At 57.3% G+C, this 22,130-nt stretch overlaps 1 protein-coding gene across 1 annotated transcript; it reads left to right on the plus strand.

The window, feature by feature from the left end:
* The first annotated feature begins 227 nt into the window (after window positions 1-227).
* Window positions 228-22,001, plus strand: LOC128853903 (transmembrane O-methyltransferase homolog). The gene is given in 5 exon segments (XM_054082485.1): window positions 228-326; window positions 6,649-6,723; window positions 6,726-7,034; window positions 17,844-18,116; window positions 21,369-22,001. Coding segments are annotated over 5 exon segments (1,065 nt in total). The 3' UTR covers window positions 21,678-22,001.
* The last annotated feature ends 129 nt before the right edge of the window (window positions 22,002-22,130 follow it).

Below are 22,130 nucleotides of genomic sequence, written 5' to 3' on the forward strand. Positions count from 1 at the left end.
ATCATAGTCACGTGATAAAAGACGGCCAAACATCCCCCTTCCGCCTGCATCACGTGAACCAGAAGTAGCCGCGCGTCCCGCTGCCCATCCTCCTAGTCACGTGACAAAGCGACATCGCGACTCTTTAGGGCCCAAGGTCACGGGATCAAAGAAAAGCCGCGCCCCCCAAAGCCTACGCCCGTCACGTGACACGAGAGCAGCCACGCCCCCCGACTCACCGCTGTCACATGACCGACGAAACAAAACGCGGCGCGTGCCAAACGGGGACGTCACGTGACGGCGACGACACAGCCCCCCGCCTGCAAAAAGAGAGCGACGTCCACGTGGTGAGTGGAAGCCACGCCTCCTCTGGCGCGGCTGTGTCACGTGAATAGACACCCCTCACTCCCGCCGCCATAGTGTCCACGTGATCAGGGACAAGCCACACCCCGTATCCCTTAGCAACAGGCGTCCACGTGACCAGAGGGAAACCACTACGGCTCCCAGTGCTCCCAGTATCCCCTCCCAGTATGGCTCCAGTGCTCCCAGTATGGCTCCAGTGCTCCAGTATCCCCTCCAGTATGGCTCCAGTGCTCCCAGTACCCCTCCCAGTATGGCCCCAGTGCTCCCAGTGCTCCTAGTATGGCTCCAGTGCTCCCAGTATCCCCTCCCAGTATGGCTCCAGTGCTCCCAGTGCTCCCAGTATGGCTCCCAGTATGGACTCCAGTGCTCCCAGTGCTCCCAGTATGGCTCCCAGTATGGCTCCAGTGCTCCCAGTATCCCCTCCCAGTATGGCTCCAGTGCTCCCAGTGCTCCCAGTATGGCTCCCAGTATGGCTCCAGTGCTCCCAGTTCTCCCAGTGCTCCCAGTATGGCTCCAGTGCTCCCAGTGCTCCCAGTATCCCCTCCCAGTATGGCTCCAGTGCTCCCAGTATCCCCTCCCAGTATGGCTCCAGTGCTCCCAGTGCTCCCAGTATGGCTCCAGTGCTCCCCAGTGCTCACCAGTATCCCCTCCCAGTATGGCTCCAGTGCTCCCAGTGCTCCCAGTATCCCCTCCCCAGTATGGCTCCAGTGCTCCCAGTATCCCCTCCCACTATGGCCCCAGTGCCTCCCAGTATGGCTCCCAGTATGGCCCCAGTGCTCCCAGTATGGCTCCAGTGCTCCCAGTGCTCCCAGTATCCTCTCCCAGTATGGCTCCAGTGCTCCCAGTATGGCTCCAGTGCTCCCAGTTCTCCCAGTGTCCTCCCAGTATGGCTCCAGTGCTCCCAGTGCTCCCAGTATCCCCTCCAGTATGGCTCCAGTGCTCCCAGTAATCCCCTCCCAGTATGGCTCCAGTGCTCCAGTGCTCCCAGTATGGCTCCAGTGCTCCCAGTGCTCCCAGTATCCCTCCCCAGTATGGCTCCAGTGCTCCCAGTATCCCCTCCCAGTATGGCTCCAGTGCTCCCAGTATGTCCCCAGTGCTCCCTGTGCTCCCAGTATCCCCTCCCAGTATGGCTCCAGTGCTCCCAGTATGGCTCCAGTATGGCTCCCAGTATGGCTCCCAGTATGGCTCCAGTGCCTCCCAGTATCCCCTCCCAGTATGGCTCCAGTGCTCTCCAGTGCTCCCAGTATCCCCTCCCAGTATGCTCCAGTGCTCCCAGTGCTCCCAGTATCCCCCTCCCCAGTATGGCCCCCAGTGCTCCCAGTAATGGCCCCAGTGCTCCCAGTATGGCCCCAGTGCTCCCAGTACCCCCTCCCAGTATGGCCCCAGTGCTCCCAGTGCTCCCAGTATCCCCTCCCAGTATGGCCCCAGTATGGCCCAGTGCTCCCCAGTCTCCCTCCCCCACTGTAATTGGACTCCTTTCTCTCTCTCTTTCATTATTTAAAGGGTATTTAATTATTAAGAGGTCGTTAATTGTTCATTATTATCGGCGCGGAGAGAGCGGTGAGAGATGTGGGGAGATGTGGGGCAGAGGGGATGTGGGGCAGAGGGGGTGTGGGGAGATGTGGGGCAGAGGGGGTGTGGGGAGATGTGGGGAGATGTGGGGCAGAGGGGATGTGGGGCAGAGGGGATGTGGGGCAGAGGGGATGTGGGGCAGAGGGGATGTGGGGAGATGTGGGGCAGAGGGGATGTGGGGAGATGTGGGGCAGAGGGGGTTGTGGGCAGAGGGATGTGGGGCAGAGGGATGGAGGGGGGAGGTGTGGGGCAGAGGGGATGTGGGGCAGAGGGAGATGTGGGGAGATGTGGGGCAGAGGGGGATGTGGGGCGGAGGGGGATGTGGGGCAGAGGGGATGTGGGGGAGATGTGGGCAGAGGGGTATGTGGGGAGATGTGGGGCAGAGGGGATGTGGGGCAGAGGGGGATGTGGGGAGATGTGGGGCAGAGGGAGATGTGGGGCGGAGGGGGATGTGGGGGCAGAGGGAGATGTGGGGAGATGTGGGGCAGAGGGGAATGTGGGGCAGAGGGGGATGTGGGGCAGAGAGAGATGTGGGGAGATGTGGGGCAGAGGGGATGTGGGGCAGAGGGAGATGTGGGGAGATGTGGGGCAGAGTGAGATGTGGGGCAGAGGGAGGTGTGGGGTACGGGGGGTGGGATGTTGGGGCGCTATGGGCACAGGGGGTGGGATGTGGGGCACAGGGGGTGGGATGTGGGGCGCTGTGGGGCACAGACACGCGTGTGCCCCCCACCCTGCCCCCATAGCGCCCCATAGCACCCCCACAGTGTCCCATAGGCCCTTATAGTGCCCCCATAGCGCCCTATTAGCGCCCCATAACCCCCCACAGTGCCCCACTAGCGCCCCAATAGCTCCCATAGCACCCATTGTGCCCCATAGCACCCATAGGGGCCCAATAAACCCCTATAGCGCCCCATAGCGCCCCATAGCGCCCACAGCACTCCATAGCCCCCTCATAGCGCCCATAACCCCCCCATAGCGCCCCATAGCACCCATAAGGCCCTATAGCCCCCCATAAACACCCCATAACCCCCCATAGTGCCCCATAACACCCATAGTACCCCATAGCGCCCCATAGCGCCCCATAGCGCCCCATAACCTCCATAGCGCTCCATTGTGCCCCATAGCGCCCCATAACACCCTATAGCGCCCCATAATGCCCCATAACCCCCCATAGTGCCCCATAGCACCCATAGTGTCCCCCGTAGCACCCACATAGTGCCCCATAGCACCTCAAGCCCCCTCATAACACCCCCCATAGTGCCCCCATTAGCACCCATAGCGCCCATAGACCCCTATAATGCCCCATAGTGCCCCATAGCGCTCCATTTGTGCCCCATAGCTACCCTATGGGGCCCCATAGCGCCCCATACCCCCCATAAACCCCTATAACCTCCCATAGCGCCCCATAGCGCCCCATAGCGCTCCATTGTGCCCCATAGCACCCATAGACCCCCACAGTGCCTCATAACTGCCCATAGCGCCCCATAAGTCCCTATAACGCCCCATAACACCCATAGCACCCATAGGCCCTCATAGCACTCCATTGTGCCCCACAGCACCCATAGGGCCCTATAGCGCCCCATAACACCCCATAGTGCCCCATAACCCCCCATAGTGCCCCATAGCTCCCATAGCGCCCCATAACCCCCTATAATGCCCCATAGCTCCCATAACCCCCCATAGCTCCCATAGTGCTCCATTGTGCCCCACAGCACCCATAGGGCCCTATAGCCCCCCATAACGCCCCATAAACCCCTATAACCCCCATAGCGCCCCCATAGCGCCCCACAGTGCCCATAACAGCCCATAGGCCCCATAGCTCCTATAGCGCCCAATAGCACCCATAGCTCCCATAGCACTCCATTGTGCCCCATAGCACCCATAGGCCCACAGTGCCTCATAACACCCCATAGCGCCCCATAAGCCCCTATAGCGCCCATAGCACCATAGCCTTCCCATAGCACTCCATTGTGCCCCCACAGCTCCCATAGGGCCCTATAGCCCCCATAACACCCCATAGCCCCCCATAACCCCCCATTGTGCCCATAGCGCCCCCATAACCCCCTATAAGGCCCCATAGTACCCTATAGGTCCCATAGCGCCCCACAGAACCCCATAACACCCATAGCACCACAGCACTCCATTGCGCCCCATAAACCCCCCTAACCCCCCATAGCCGCCCCATAGCGCCCATAGGGCCCCATAGCACCCATAGTGCCCCATAGCTCCCATAGTGCTCCATTGTGCCCCACAGCACCCATAGGGCCCTAATAGCCCCCATTATTACACCCCAATAGTGCCCCATAGCACCATAGTGCCCCATAGTGCCACATAGTGCCCCATAGCACCTATAGGGGCCAATAATGCCCTGTAAGGCCCCATAGCGCCCCATAACTCCCCATAGTACACATTTGTGCCCCATAGTACCCCATAACCCCCTATAATGCCCCATAGCACCCCATAACGCCCCCATAGCACCTCATAGCCCCCCATAACCCCCCACAGTTGCCCCATAGCACCATAGTGCCCCATAGCCCCCTATAATGCCCCAATAGTGCCCCATAGCACTCCATTCTGCCCCCATAGCACCCCATAGGGCCCCTATAGGGCCCCATAGGGCCCCATAACCCCCCATAAACCCCTATAACCCCCTATAGCGCCCCATAGCGCCCCACAGTGCCCACAACAGCCCATAGGCCCCATAGCTCCTATAGCGCCCCATAGCTCCATAACCTCCATAGCGCTCCATTGGCCCCACAGCACCCATAGTGCCCCATAGTGCCCCATAACCCCCCATAATGCCCCCATAGCACCCATAGTGCCCATAGCGCCCCATAGCGCCCCCATAGCCCCCTATAATGCCCCATACACCATTAGTGCCCCCATAGCACCCATTGTGCCCCCATAGCACCTATAGCGCCCCATAGCCCCCTATAATGCCCCATAGTGCCCCCATAGCTCCCATAGTGCTCCATTGTCCTCCCACAGCACCCACAGGGCCCTATAGCGCCCCCATAACCCTCTATAACCCCCTATAGCGCCCATAGCGCCCATAACAGCCCATAGGCCCATAGCTCCTATAGCGCCCAATAGCTCCCATAGCACTCCATTGTGCCCCATAGCACCCATAGACCCCCACAGCGCCCATACCAGCCCATAGCGCCCCATAAGTCCCTATAACGCCCCATAACCCCCCACAGCACCCATAGGACCTCATAGCACTCCATTGTGCCCCACAGCACCTATAGGGCCCTATAGCCCCCCATAACACCCCATAATGGCCCACAACCCCCCATAGTGCCCCATAGCTCCCATAGTGCCCCATAACCCCCTATAAGGCCCCATTGTGCCCCATAGTGCCCCATAACCCCCCATAACACACCCATAGTGCCCCATAGCTCCCATAGCACCCCATAACCCCCTATAATGCCCCACAGCTCCCATAGGGCCCCATAGCCCCCCATAACACCCCATAGTGCCCCATAGCACCCATAGTGCCCCATAGTGCCCCATAGCCCCCTATAAGGCCCCATAGCGCCCATAGCGCCCCATAACCCCCCATAACACCCCATAGTGCCCATAGCACCCATAGTGGCCCATAGCACCCCATAACCCCCTATAATGCCCCCATAGCGCCCCCATAGCTCCCATAGTGCTCCATTGTTGCCCCACAGCACCATAGGGCCCCATAGTGCCCCATAGTGCCCCATAACCACCTATAATGTCCCATAGTGCCCCATAGCTCCCATAGCACTCCATTGTGCCCATAACCCCCTATAATGCCCCATAGCGCCCCCATAACTCCCATAGCACCCATAGTACCCTATAGCACCCATAGCGCCCCATAGCACCCCCATAACTCCCATAACCCCCATAACCCCCATAGTGCCCCATAACCCCCCATAGTGCCCCATAGCACCCATAGTGCCCCATAAACACCTATAATGCCCCATAGCGCCCCATAACACCCCATAGCACCCATAGCCCCCCAATAATCCCCTATAATGCCCCATAGCTCCCATTAGCGCCCCATAGCCCCCCTGTAATGCCCCATAGTGCCCCCATAGCTCCCATAGCGCCCATAGCCCCCTGTAATGCCCCATAGTGCCCCCATAGCTCCCCATAGCGCCCCATAACGTGGTGGCGCTGCTGCGGGGCTCAATCTGTGCCCCTCAACCCCATAGCGCCCCATATTGCCCCATATCGCCCCATATCGCACCACACCGCCCCTATATTGCCCATAACGCCCCATATCGCCCTATATTCCTCCATATTGCACAAAATATCGCCCCTATATCACCCTATATGCCCCATATTGCCCTAGGTCGCTCCATGATTGCACAAAATATCGCCCCATATCGCTCCATATTTGCACAAAATATCGCCCCATATCACCCTGTATTGCCCCATATTGCCCTATGTCGTCTCCATATTGCACAAAATATCACCCCATATTTGCACAAAATATCGCCCCCCTATCGCCCCCTATCACCCTATATTGCCCTATATCGCCCCATATCTCCCTCTATCGCTCCATATTGCACAAAATATCGCCCCATATCGCCCTAATATCGCTCCATATTCACAAAATATCGCCCCCATATCGCCCCGTATCGCCCCCCTAGCGCCCTATATCGCTCCATATTTTCACAAAATAATCGCCCCATATCGCCCCGTACCGCCCCCTATCGCCCTATATCGCCCCCTATCGCGGCCCCCTATCGCCCCCCCTAGCGTCCGCGATGTTGTCGCTTGGCGCTGGCGCTGTTGCCGCTGGCGCTGGCGGTGGCGCTGCGCTGGCGCCACGCGGGCGGCCGCTGCTGTGGCGGGCGGTGCTGCTGCGGTGGCTCCGCGACCGCCTGACGGGGCTGCGGGTGGAGGAGCGGGCGCTGCAGTTCGTGCAGCTCCACGCGCTGCCCGGAGACCCCCCAAGACGTCCTCAGCACCTTCGACCGGTGGGGGCGGGCCCTGCGAGTACCTGCCCCTGCCTCGGCCCCGACAAAGGTAACGCCCTGGGGTCAACGGAAGGGGATCACGGAGCCGTTGGCCCCTCTGTGGCCCCATTGGCCCCTCTATGGCCCCATTTGGCCCCCTCTATGGCCCCCATTGACTCCTCTATGGCCCCATTGACCCATTTGGCCCCGTTGGCCCCTCTATGGTCCCATAGACTCCTCTTGGCCCCATTGGCCCCTCTTGGCCCCATTGACCCATTTGGCCCCATGGGCCTCTATGGCCCCATTGACCCTATTGGCCCCATAGACTCCTATTGGCCCCTCTACGGCCCCATTGACCCATTTGCCCCATGACCCTCTTGGCCCCATTGACTCCTCTTGGCCCCATTGGGCCTCTATGGCGCATTGACCCATTTGGCCCTATGGCCCCTCAATGGCCCCATTGACTCCTCTTGGCCCCCATAGACTTCTCTTGGCCCCTATTGGCCCCTCTATGACCCCATTGGGCCTCTATGGCCCCATTGACCCATTTTGGCCCCGTTGGCCCTTCTATGGCCCCATTTGCCCCTCTATGGCCCCCATAGACTCCTCTTGTCCCATGGGCCTCTATGGCGCCGTTGGACCCATTTGGCCCTATTGGTCCCCTCTTAACCCCATTGGCCCCTCTATAGCCCCATAGACTCCTCTTGGCCCATTGGCCCCTCTTGGCCCGATTGACCCATTTGGCCCTATTGGCCCCTCTATGGCCCCATTCCCTCTCTATGATCCCATTCCCTCTCTATGACCCCCATACCCCTCTCCATGGCCCCATTAACCCTTTTCCATGGCCCCATTGACCCCTCTTGGACCAATTGACTCCATTGATCCCTCTATGGCCCCATTGGCCCCTTATGGCCCCCATTACCCCCTCTATGGCCCCATAGGATCCTCTATGACCCCATTCGCACCTCTATGCCCCATTGGTCTCTCTATGGCCCCATTGATCCCTCTTGGCCCCATCACTTTTCTATAGCCCCATTGGCCCCTCTATGGCGCCATTGGCCCCTCTTGGAGCCATGATCCCGCTATGGTCCCATAGACTCCTCTTGGCCCCATTGGCCCCTCTATGGTCCCATAGACTCCTCTTGGCCCCAATGACCCATTTGGCCCTATAGGCCCCTCTTAACCCCATTGGCCCCTTCTATGACCCCATTGACCCATTTGGCTCTATTTGGCCCTTCTATGGCCCCCATTGAGCCCTTTTTAGCCCCACTGGCCCTTCTATGGCCCATTTGGCCCCTCTTGACCCATTGACCCATTTTGCCCATTCAAACTATTTATGGCCCCATTGACCCACTCTATGGCCCCACTGACCTCTCTATGGCCCCCATATGGCCCCTTTTGGCCCCATTTACCCCCTTTTGTCCAATTCACCCCTCTTGGCCCCATTGATCCCATTTGGCCCCATTGGCCCCTTTAAGCCCAATTAACCCCACTATGGCCCCATCGACCTCTCTATGGCTCCATTGACCCCATTTGGCCCCCATTGATCCCTCTATGCCCCACTGACCTCTACTGGCCCCATTGCCCCATTTGGCCCCATTGATCCCATTTGGCCCATTGGCCCCTCTTTGCCCCATTGATCCTCTATGGGCCCCATTGGTCCCTCTATGGCCCCATTGTCCCCTCTATGACCCATTTGCCCCTCTATGCCCCCATTTACCCACTCTTGGCCCCTTGTGCCCTCTATGGCCCCCATTGTCCCCTCTTGGCTCCATTGACCTCATTTGGCCTCAATTGATCCCTCTTGGCCCCACTGGCTCCTCTATGGCGCCATTGACTTCTCTATGGCCCATTGGCCCCTCTTGGCCCCTTTTGACCCCATTGATCCCTTATGGCCCCATTGACCCCTTTTTAGCCCCATTGATCACTCTATTGCCCTATTGATCCATCTATGGCCCCATTGGCTCCTCTGGCCCCTTATGGCCTCATTGATTCCATTTGGCCCTATTGATCCCTTTATGGCCCCCATTGACCCCTCATGGCCCCTTTTGGACCCTCTATGGCCCCATGACTCCTCTTGGCCCCTTTGGCCCCTCTATGGCCCCATTGGCGCCCTCTTAGTCCCTTAATCCCATTTGGCTCTATTGAACCCATTTTGGCCCCATGGCCCGTCTATGGACCCCATTGACGTCTCTTTGGCCCCATTGATCCCTCTATGGCCCCATTGATCCCCTTTTGGCCCCATGCCCTCTCTAAGGTCCATTCAACCCATTGGCCCATTGTTCTCTCTATGGTCCCATTGATGTTTCTTGGCCCCATTTTGCCCCTCTATAGCCCCATTGGCCCCTCTTGGCCCCATTGAGCCCATTTGGCCCCCACTGATCCCTCTTGGCCCCATTGCCCCCTCTATGGTCTCATTGGATCGTCGATGGCCCCATTGGTGTCTCTTTGGCCCCATTGACCCCTCTATGGTCCCATTCACCCCCATTTGGCCCCATTGCAATCTCTTGGCCCCACTGACCTATCTATGGCCCCATTGCCCCATCTACTGTCCCATGGCCCCTCTGTGGCCCATTGTTCCCTCTTGGCCCCCATTGATCCCATCTATGGCCCCCATTGGCCCCCTCTTGACCCCATTTTAACCCCATTGGTCCCTCTATGGCCCTATTGATCCCATTTGGCCCCATTGGACCCCATTTAACCCCATTGATCCCCTCTATGGCCCCCATTGGCCCCTCTATGGCCCCATTGATCCCTTTATGGCCCCATTGACCCCTTTTAGCCCCATTGATCACTCTATTGCTCTATTGATCCAATCTATGGCCCCATTGGCTCCCTCTGGCTCCTCTATGGCCTCATTGATCCCATTTGGCCCTATTGATCCCTCTATGGCCCCAATGACTCCTCTTGGCCCCTTTGGCCCCTCTATGGCCCCATTGGCGCCTCTTAGTCCCTTTAATCCCATTTGGCTCTATTGAACCCAATTTGGCCCCATTGGCCCGTCTATGACCCCATTGACGTCTCTTGGCCCCATTGATCCCTCTATGGCCCCATTGATGTTTCTTGGGCCCCATTGGCCCCTCTTGGCCCCATTTACCCCCTTTCATCCCATTGACCCCTTTTGGCCCAATGGTCCCTCTATGGCCCGTATAGACTCCTCTTATCCCCATTGCCCTCTATGGCCCCATTGACCCCATTGGCCCCTTTGATCCCCCTTGGCCCCATTGACCCATTTGGCCCCATTGATCCCTCTATGGGCCCCATTGACCTATTTGGCCCCATTGATCCCTCTATGGCCCCATTGACCTATTTGGCCCCCATTGATCCCTCTATGGCCCCATTTATCCCCTTTCGTCCAATTGACCCCTCTATGGCTCCATTGGCCCCTTTTGGCCCCACTGACCCCTCTAAGGCACCATTGGATCCTCTATGGCCCAATTTGGCCCCATTGATCCCTCTATGGCCCCACTGACCCCTCTTGGCCCCATTGGGCCTCTCTATGGTGTCATTGGCCCTGCTATGGTCCAATTGATCCTCTACGACCCTATTGACCCCATTGGCCCCATTGGCCCCTCTATGGCCCCATTGATCCCTTTTGGCCCCATTGACCCCTCTATGGCACCCCTGACAACTCTATGACCCCATTGGCCCCTCTATAGCCCCCATTGATCCCTTTTAGGCCCCAATGGCTCCTCTTGGCCCCGTTCCCCATCTATGGCCCCATTGCACTCTCTATGGCCCCATTGATCCCTCTATGGTCCCATTGGTCCCTCTTGACCCCATTTTACCCCCCTTTCGTCCAATTCACCCCTCTTGGCCCAATTGATCCCTCTTATGACCCCATTTACCCCTCTTGGCTCCATTGGGCCCTCCACGGCCCCATTGACCCCATTTGGCCCCATTGATCCCTCTATGGCCCCACTGACCCCTCTTGGCCCTATTTGCCCCTTTGGGCCCAATTGACCCCTCTATGGCACCCCTGACAACTCTATGACCCCATTGGCCCCTCTTGGCCCCATCTGACCCCTCTAAGGCACCATTGGCTCCTCTATGGCCCAATTTGGCCCCATTGATCCTTCTGTGGCCCCACTGACCCCTCTTGGCCCCATTGGCCCCTCTATGGTCCCATTGACATTTCTTGGCCCCACTGACCCCCATTGGTGTCTCTATGGCCTTATTGGCCCCTCTTGGCCCCATTGAGCCCATTTGGCCCCATTGACCCCATTTAACCCTATTTATCCCTCTATGACCCCAATGACCCCTATTGGCCCCATTGGAACTTCTATGGCCCCATTGGCCCCTCTTGGCCCGATTGACCCCATTTGGCCCCATTCGCCCCTCTATGGCCCCATTGATCCCTTTTGGCCCCACTGGCTCCTCTTGGCCCCATTGACCTCTCTATGGCCCCATTGGCCCCTCTTCGCCCCCACTGACCCCTCTAAGGCACCATTGGCTCCTCTATGGCCCCATTTGGCCCCATTGGACCCTCTATGGCCCCATTGACCGCTCTATGGCCTCATTGGCCCCTCTATGGTCTCATTGGATCGTCTATGGCCCCATTGGCCCCTCTTGGACCCATTTTCCTCTCTATGATCCCATTTCCCTCTCTATTACCCCATTGGCCCTTCTATGGCCCCATTGATCCCTCTATGGCCCCATTGACCCCTCTTGGCCCCATTGACCCATTTGGACCCATTGATCCCTCTTGGCCCCATTGGCCTCTCTATGACCATATTGGCCCCTCTATGGCCCCATTAACCCCTCTATGGCCCCATTGGACCCTCTATGGCCCCATTGACCCCATTTGGCCCCATTTGCCCCTCTTGGCCCCATTGATCCCTATATGGGCCCATAGACTCCTCTTGGACCCATTGGCTCTTCTATGGCCCAATTGACCCCTCTATGGCCCCATTGGCCCCTCTTGGCCCCATTGACCCCTCTATGGGCCCACTCACTCCTCTATGGCCCTATTGATCTCTCTTGGCCCCACTGACGCTTCTATGACCCCAGTGGACCCTCTATGGCCCCAATGACCCCTATTGGCCCCATTGGAGCCTCTATGGTACTAATGGCCCCTCTTGGCCCCATTGATCCCATTTGGCCCCATTGGCCCCTCTATGGCCCCATTGGTCCCTCTATGGACCCATTGACCCATTTGGCCCCATTGATCCCTCTATGGCCCCATTGGCCCCTCTTGACCCCATTGATCCCTCTACGGGCCCATAGACTCCTCTATTGGCCCCATTGGAACTTCTATGGTACTAATGGCCCCTCTTGGCCCCATTGATCCCATTTGGCCCCATTGATCCCTCTACGGCCCTATAGACTCCTCTTATCCCCATTGGCCCCTCTTGGCCCCATTGATCCCATTTGGCCCCATTGGCCCCTCTATGGCTCCATTGACGTTTCTATGACCCCCAGTGGACCCTCTTGGCCCCATTGATCCTATTTGGCCCCATTGAACCCATTTGGCCCCATTGACCCCTCTATGGCCCCATTGAACTCTCTATGACCCCACTGATCCCATTTGGCCCCATTGATCCCTCTTGGCCCCATTGATCCCTCTTGGCCCCATTGATCTCTCTATGGCCCCATTGGCCCCTCTTATCCTCGTTGGCCCCTCTATGGCCCCACTGACCCCTATTGGCCCCAATGGAGCCTCTATGGCCTTATTGACCTCTCTATGGCCCCATTGGCCTCTCTATGGCCCCCTTTACCCCATTTGGCCCCATTGGTCTCTCTATGGCGCCATTGGCCCCTCTTGACCCCACTGACCCCATTTAACCCCGCTGGCCCCTCTGTGGCCCCTTTGACCCTTCTATGGTCCCATTGTCTCCTCTTGGCCCCATTGATCCCTCTATGGTCCCATTTACGTCTCTATGGCCGCATTTGGCCCCACTGATCTCTCTTGGCCCCACTTACTCCTCTATGGCCCCATTTACGTCTCTATGGCCCCATAGACTCCTCTTGGCCCCATTGGACCCTATTGACCCCATGATCCCTCTTGGCACCATTGACCCCTCTATGACTCCATTTGGCCCTATTGATCCCTCTTGGCCCCATTGGCCGCTCTATGGTCTCATTGGATCGTCTATGGCGCCATTGATCCCATTTGGCCCGATTGGCTCCTCTATGGCCCACTGACCTCTCTATGGCCCCATTGACCCCTCTATGGGCTCATTGATCCCTCTTGGCCCCATTTACCGCCTTTCATCCAATTGACCCCTCTTGGCCCCATTGATCCCATTTGGCCCCATTGGCCCCTCTATGACCCCATTGATCCCTCTATGGTCTCATTGGCCCCTCTTGGCCCCTCTTTGCCCCATTGTCCCCTCTATTTGCCCCATTGGCCCCTTTTGGCCCCATTAGAACCTATGGACCCCATTGACCCCTCTATGACTCCATTTGGCCCTACTGATCCCTCTTGGCCCCACTGGCTCCTCTATGACCCCATTGGCCCCTCTTGGCCCCACTGACCCCTCTAAGACACTATTGGCTCCTCTTTGGCCCCATTGGCCCCTCTTGGCCCCCCTGACTCCTTAAGGCACTATTGGCTCCTCTATGGCGCCATTGGCCCCTCTATGACCCCATTGACCCCATTTGGCCCTATTGATCCCTCTTGGCCCCATTGGCCGCTCTATGGCCCATTGGCCCCTGTATGGCCCCATTGACCTTTCTATGGGCTCATTGATCCCTCTTGGCCCCATTTACTGCCTTTCATCCAATTGACCCCTCTTGGCCCCTCTTGGCCCCATTGATCCCTCTATGGGCCCATAGACTCCTCTTGGGCCCACTGTCCCCACTATGGCCCCATTGATCCCTCTACGGCCCCATTGGCCCCTTTTGGCCCCATTGGCTCTTCTATGGCCCCATTGGCCCCTCTATGACCCCATTGATCCCTCTATGGTCTCATTGGCCCGTCTTGGCCCCAATGATCCCATTTGGCCCAATTGGCCCCTCTATGGCCCCATTGGCCCCTTTAGAACCTATTGACCCCATTGATCCCTCTATGCTCCCATTGGCCTCTCTATGGCCCCATTAACCCCTCTATGACCCTATTTGGCCCCATTGATCCCTATTGGCCCCATTGACTCCTCTATGGCCCCATTGGCCCCTCTATGACCCCATTGATCCCTCTATGGCCCTATAGACTCCTCTTATCCTCGTTGGTCCCTCTTGGCCCCACTGACCCCTCTATGACCCCAATGACCCCATTTAACCCTATTGGTCCCTGTATTCCCCATTGGCCCTTCTTGACCTCATTGGCCCCTCTATGACCCCACTGATCCCATTTGGCCCCATTGGCCCCTCTATCGTCTCATTGGATCGTCTATGGCCCCATTGGCCCCTCTTGGACCCATTTCCCTCTCTATGGCCCCGTTGACCCCATGTGGTTTCAATGGGGTGACCCCCATTGAAACCCCTCTTGACCCCATTGATGTTTCTTGGCCCCACTGATCCCTCTATGGCCCCATTGGCCCCTCTTGGCCCTATTGGCCCCTTTTGACCCCATTGGCCACTTTATGGCCCCATTGACCCAATTTAACCCCATTGGCCCCTGTTGGCCCCATTGACCCCCTTTGGCCCAATTGATCCCTCTTGGCCCCACTGACCCCTCTATGGCCCCAATGACCCCATTTAACTCTATTAACTATTCTATGGCCCCATTGATCCCTCTATGGCCCCATTGGCCCCTCTATGGCCCCATTGGCCCCTCTATGGCCCCATTGGTCCAACTATGGCCCCACTGACCCATTTGGCCCTATTGATCCCTCTTGGCCCCCTTGATCCCATTGGGCCCCGCTGGCCCCATTTATCCCCTTTCATCCAATTGACCCCTCTATGACCCCTCTATGGCCCCATTGGCCCCTCTATGGCCCCATTGGCCCCTCTATGGCCCCATTGGTCCCTCTATGACCCTATTGATCCCTCTTGGCCCCATTGATGCCATTTGGCCCCATTGGCCCCTCTATGGCCCCACTGACCCCTCTATGGCCCCAATGACCCCATTTAACCCTATTGGTCCCTCTATGGCCCCATTGGCCCTTCTTGACCTCATTGGCCCCTCTATGACCCCATTGATCCCATTTGGCCCCATTGACCCCTCTATGGCCGCATTGGCCTCTCTATGGTCTCATTGGATCGTCTATGGCCCCATTGGCCTCTCTAAGGCCCCAATGATCCCATTTGGCCCAATTGGCCTCTCTATGGCCCAATTGGCCCCTCTATGGCCCCATTAACCCCTCTATGACCCTATTTGGCCCCATTGATCCCTATTGGCCCCACTGGCTCCTCTATGGCCCCATTGGCTCCTCTATGGCCCCATCGATCCCTCTATGGCCCCTTTTACCCCATTTAACCCCATTGGCCCCTCTATGACCCCATTGACCCCTCTATGGCCCCATTGACCCCATTTGGCCCCACTGTTCCCTCTTGGCCCCATTGGCCCCTCTATGGACTCATTGGATCGTCTATGGCCCCATTGGTGTCTCTAAGGCCCCATTGACTCCTCTTGGCCCCATTTGGCCCCATTGCCCTCTCTTGGCCCCACTGACCTATCTATGGCCCCACTGACCTATCTATGGCCCCATTGGCCCCTCTATGGCCCCATTGGACCCTTTTGGCCCCATTGGACCCTCTATGACCCCATTGTGTCCTTTTGGCCCCATTGACCCCTCTTGGCCCCCCCTGATCCCTCTTGGCCCCATTGATCCCATTTGGCCCCATTGTTCCCTCTTGGCCCCTTTGGCCTCTCTATGACCATATTGGCCCCTCTATGGCCCCATTGATCCCTCTATGACCGATTGGACCCATTTGGCCCCATTGATCCCTCTCTGGACCCACTGACCCATTTGGCCCCATTGGCCCCTCTTGACCTCATTGATCCCTCTATGGCCCCATTGGTCCCGCTATGGCCCTATTGATCCCTCTTGGCCCCATTGGCCCCTCTATGGCCCCATTGGACCCTTTTGAACCCATTGACCCCATTGACCCCTCTTGGTCCCATTGGTGTCTCTATGGCCCCATTCACCCCATTTGGCCCAATTGATGTTTCTTGGCCCCATTGGCCCCTCTATGACCCCTTTTACCCTAATTAACCCCATTGGCCCCTCTATGGCCGCACTGACCCCTATTGGCCCCATAGGAGCCTCTATGGCCCCATTGGCCCCTCTATGGCCCCATTGATCCCTCTTGGCCCCATTGATCCTTCTATGGCCCCAGTGGACCCTCTATGGCCCCACTGATGCCTATTGGCCCCATAGGAGCCTCTATGTCCTTATTGGCCCCTCTTGGCCCCACTGATCCCTCTTGGCCCCTTTTGACCCCTCTTGGCCCCTTTTGACCCCTCTTGGCCCCATTGGCCCCTCTATGGTCTCTTTGAATCATCTATGGCCCCACTGACCTCTCTATGGCCCTATTGACCCCATTTGGCCCCATCGAACCCCTCTTGACCCCATTGATGTTTCTTGGCCCCACTGATCCCTTTATGGCCCCATTGGCCCCTTTTGACCCCATTGGCCCCTCTAAGGCCCAATTAACCCCTCTATGTCCCTATTGACCCCTCTTGGCCCCATTGATCCCATTTGGCCCTATTGAAACCATTTGGCCCCATTGGCCCCTCTATGTCCCCATTGATCCCATTTGGCCCTATTGATCCCTCTTGGCCCCATTTACCCCCATTGGCCACTCTATTGCCCCTTTGGCCCCTGTTGGCCCCATTTAACCCTATTAACTATTCTATGGCTCCATTGATCCCTCTATGGCCCCATTGGTCCCTCTATGGCCCCATTGATCCCTCTTGGCCCCATTGATCCCATTTGGCCCCATTGGCCCCTCTATGGCTCCATTGACCCCATTTGGCCCCATTGATCCCTCTTGGCCCCACTGGCTCCTCTACGGCCCCATTGATGCCATTTGGCCCCATTGACCTCTCTATGGCCCCATTGGCCCCTCTTTGGCTCCATTTACTCCTCTTGGCCCCATTGATTCCTCTTATCCCCTCTATGACCCCATTTCCCTTCTGTGACCCCATTTCCCTCTCTATGGTCCCAATTCCCTCTCTATGACCCCACTGGTGCCTCTATGGCCCCATTGATCCCATTTGGCCCCATTATCCCCTCTTGGTCCCTCTTTGCCCCATTGACCCCTCTATGGCCCCATTGACCCCTCTTGGCCCCATTGATCCCTCTATGGCCCCATTGGCCCCTCTTGGCCCCATTGACCCCTCTATGGCCCCACTGACCCCTCTTTGGCCCCATTGGCCCCTCTTGGCCCCTTTTGACCCCATTGGCTCCTCTAAGGCCCAATTAACTCCTCTAAGGCCCCATCGACCTCTCTATGGCCCCATTGACTCCATTTGGCCCCATTGACCCCTCTATGGCCCCATTGACCCCATTTGGCCCTATTGATCCCTCTATGGCTCCATTGACCCCATTTGGCCCCATTGGCCTCTCTATGGCCCCATTGGTGCCTCTATGACCCCAATTGCCACTCTATGGCCCCAATTCCCTCTCTATGACCCCATTGGCCCCTCTATGGCCCCATTGGTGCCTCTATGGTCCTATTGATCCCATTTGGCCCCATTGGAACCTCTATGGCCCATTGGTCCCTCTATGGCCCCCTCTATGGTCCCATTTCCCTCTCTATGGTCCCACATTCCCTCTCTATGACCCCAATTGCCACTCTATGACCCCCATTGGCCCCTCTATGGCCCCATTGGTGCCTCTATGACCCCAATTGCCACTCTATGACCCCCACTGGCCCCTCTATAGCCCCAATTCCCACTCTATGACCCCAATTGCCACTCTATGACCCCATTGACCCCCTCTGTGGCCCCATTGGCCCCTCTATAGCCCCAATTGCCACTCTATGACCCCCATTGGCCCCTCTATGGCCCCAATTGCCTCTCTATGACCCCATTGGCCCCTCTATAGCCCCAATTACCACTCTATGACCCCAACTCCCACTCTATGACCCCATTGACCCCCTCTATAGCCCCATTGGTGCCTCTCTTCCTCCCTCTGCCCCACATCCGCCCCACATCTGCCCCCCATGTGCCCCCCCCCAACAGGGCGGGTGGTGGAGCGTTTGGTGCGGGGGCGCTGCCCCCGTGGGGCGCTGCAGTTGGGGTCGCGCTGCGGTTATTCGGCGGTGGTTGTGGGGCGATCGCTGCCCCACGGCGCAACGCTGCTGATCCTGGAGAGCGACCCACGGCGCGTGGACATCGCCCTCCGCGTCCTGCGCCTCGCCGGCCTGCGGCCCCCCGCCGTGAGTGACCCATAGCGACCCATAGCGACCCATAGATCCCGACCCATAGAGCCCTGACCCATAGAGCCCTGACCCATAGATAGTGACCCATAGCGACCCACGGCGCATGGACATCGCCCTCCGCGTCCTGCGCCTCGCCGGCCTGCGGCCCCCCGCCGTGAGTGACCCATAGATCCTGACCCATAGATCCTGACCCATAGCGACCCATAGCGACCCATAGAGCCCTGACCCATAGAGACCCATAGATAGTGACCCATAGTGACCCATAGATAGTGACCCATAGAGCCCTGACCCATAGAGACCCATAGTGACCCATTGATAGCGACCCATAGCGACCCATAGCGACCCATAGAGACTCATAGCGACCCATAGATAGTGACCCATAGAGCCCTGACCCATAGAGACCCATAGATAGTGACCCATAGGGACCCATAGATAGCGACCCATAGAGCCCTGACCCATAGCGACCCATAGAGACCCATAGAGACCCATAGCGACCCATAGAGACCCATAGAGACCCATAGAGACCCATAGAGCCCGACCTATAGAGCCCTGACCCATAGAGACCCATAGTGACCCATAGTGACCCATAGCGACCCATAGCGACCCATAGAGACCCATAGAGACCCATAGAGACCCATAGCGACCCATAGAGACCCATAGAGCCCGACCCATAGAGCCCTGACCCATAGAGACCCATAGATAGTGACCCATAGCGACCCATAGCGACCCATAGCGACCCATAGACACCCATAGAGGCCCATAGTGACCCATAAAGACCCATAGAGACCCATAGAGACCCATAGTGACCCATAGCGACCCATAGAGACCCATAGAGACCCATAGACACCCATAGACACCCATAGTGACCCATAGAGACCCATAGAGACCCATAGAGACCCATAGTGACCCATAGAGACCCATAGAGACCCATAGTGACCCATAGAGACCCATAGAGACCCATAGAGACCCATAGTGACCCATAGCGACCCATAGAGACCCATAGAGACCCATAGACACCCATAGACACCCATAGTGACCCATAGAGACCCATAGAGACCCATAGAGACCCATAGTGACCCATAGAGACCCATAGAGACCCATAGAGACCCATAGAGACCCATAGAGACCCATAGAGACCCATAGTGACCCATAGAGACCCATAGAGACCCATAGAGACCCATAGAGACCCATAGAGACCCATAGTGACCCATAGAGACCCATAGAGACCCATAGAGACCCATAGTGACCCATAGCGACCCATAGAGACCCATAGAGACCCATAGACACCCATAGACACCCATAGTGACCCATAGAGACCCATAGAGACCCATAGAGACCCATAGTGACCCATAGAGACCCATAGAGACCCATAGTGACCCATAGAGACCCATAGAGACCCATAGAGACCCATAGTGACCCATAGAGACCCATAGACACCCATAGACACCCATAGTGACCCATAGAGACCCATAGAGACCCATAGTGACCCATAGAGACCCCATAGAGACCCATAGAGACCCATAGACACCCATAGACACCCATAGTGACCCATAGAGACCCATAGAGACCCATAGTGACCCATAGAGACCCATAGAGACCCATAGTGACCCATAGAGACCCATAGAGACCCATAGAGACCCATAGAGACCCATAGAGACCCATAGTGACCCATAGAGACCCATAGAGGCCCATAGTGACCCATAGAGACCCATAGACGCCCATAGAGGCCCATAGTGACCCATAGAGACCCATAGAGACCCATAGTGACCCATAGTGACCCATAGAGACCCATAGAGACCCATAGAGACCCATAGCGACCCATAGCGACCCATAGAGACCCATAGAGACCCATAGAGACCCATAGTGACCCATAGAGACCCATAGTGACCCATAGATAGTGACCCATAGCGACCCATAGATCCCTGACCCATAGAGCCCTGACCCATAGAGCCCTGACCCATAGATCCTGACCCATAGCGACCCATAGATCCCTCTCTATAACCCCATTTCCTTCTCTATGTCCCCATATTCCCTCTCTATGGTCCCAATTTCCTCTCTATGATCCCTTTTGATCCTCTATGACCCCAATCGCCTCTCTATGGTTCCATTTCCCCCTCTATGACCTCAGATTCCCTCTCTATGACCCCATTTACCTCTCTATGACCCCATATTCCCCCTCTACAACCCATAGATCCCTGACCCATAGATAGGGACCCATAGATCCCGACCCATAGATCCCTGACCCATAGATAGTGACCCATAGATCCCTGACCCATAGATAGTGACCCATAGATCCCTGACCCATAGATCCCCGACCCATAGATAGTGACCCATAGATCCCTGACCCATAGATCCCTGACCCATAGATAGTGACCCATAGATCCCTGACCCATAGATCCCCAACCCATAGATAGTGACCCATAGATCCCTGACCCATAGATCCCTGACCCATAGATAGTGACCCATAGATCTCCGACCCATAGATCCCTGACCCATAGATAGTGACCCATAGATCCCTGACCCATTGATCCCTGACCCATAGATCCCCGACCCATAGATAGTGACCCATAGATCCCTGACCCATAGATCCCTGACCCATAGATCCCCAACCCATAGATAGTGACCCATAGATCCCTGACCCATAGATCCCTGACCCATAGATAGTGACCCATAGATCCCTGACCCATAGATCCCTGATCCATAGATAGTGACCCATAGATCCCTGACCCATAGATCCCTGACCCATAGATAGTGACCCATAGATCCCCGACCCATAGATCCCTGACCCATAGATCCCCGACCCATAGATAGTGACCCATAGATCCCTGACCCATAGATCCCCGACCCATAGATAGTGACCCATAGATCCCTGACCCATAGATCCCCGACCCATAGATAGTGACCCATAGATCCCTGACCCATAGATCCCTGACCCATAGATAGTGACCCATAGATCCCTGACCCATAGATCCCCGACCCATAGATAGTGACCCATAGATCCCTGACCCATAGATCCCTGACCCATAGATAGTGACCCATAGATCCCTGACCCATAGATAGTGACCCATAGATCCCCGACCCATAGATCCCTGACCCATAGATCCCCGACCCATAGATAGTGACCCATAGATCCCCGACCCATAGATCCCTGATCCATAGATAGTGACCCATAGATCCCCGACCCATAGATCCGTGACCCATAGATCCCCGACCCATAGATCCCTGACCCATAGATCCGTTTCTCCATAGGTTTCGGTGCTTTGTGGCTCTCCGGAGTCGCTCTTTTCCCATTGGAGTTTTCCGCCCTTGGATTTGGTGCTTTTGGCGGAGGATCCTCAGCGCTTCCTTCGGACCCTTCGGCTCTTGGAGCGACGGCGGTTGTTGGCGTCCGACGCTCTTCTCCTGACCCATCGCGCGGCCCTTCCGGCGGCGGCTCCGCTCTTCCGATACCTCCGATCCTCCGGGAAGTACCGCTGTCGGATCCATCGGAGCACCGTCGAGTTCCATCCGCGCATCCGGGACGATGTCATCGAGATCCGATTCCTGGGATACGGCTGATGGATCGGTGCAGGGTTGACCTGGCAGCCTTTGGGGTTCAATGGGAGCCATGGGGTTGACCTGGCAGCCTTTGGGGTTCAATGGGAGCCACGGGGTTGACCTGGCAGCCTTTGGGGTTCAATGGGAGCCAATGGGTTGACCTGGCAGCCTTTGGGGTTCAATGGGAGCCATGGGGTTGACCTGGCAGCCTTTGGGGTTCAATGGGAGCCATGGGGTTGACCTGGCAGCCTTTGGGGTTCAATGGGAGCCATGGGGTTGACCTGGCAGCCTGTGGGGTTCACTGGGAGCTATGGGGTTGACCTGGCAGCCTGTGGGGTTCAATGGGAGCCATGGGGTTGACCTGGCAGCCTGTGGGGTTCAATGGGAGCCATGGGGTTGACCTGGCAGCCTTTGGGGTTCACTGGGAGCCATGGGGTTGACCTGGCAGCCTTTGGGGTTCACTGGGAGCCATGG

This window comes from Cuculus canorus, chromosome 1, assembly GCF_017976375.1.
Source record: "Cuculus canorus isolate bCucCan1 chromosome 1, bCucCan1.pri, whole genome shotgun sequence".
Lineage (NCBI taxonomy): Eukaryota > Metazoa > Chordata > Aves > Cuculiformes > Cuculidae > Cuculus > Cuculus canorus.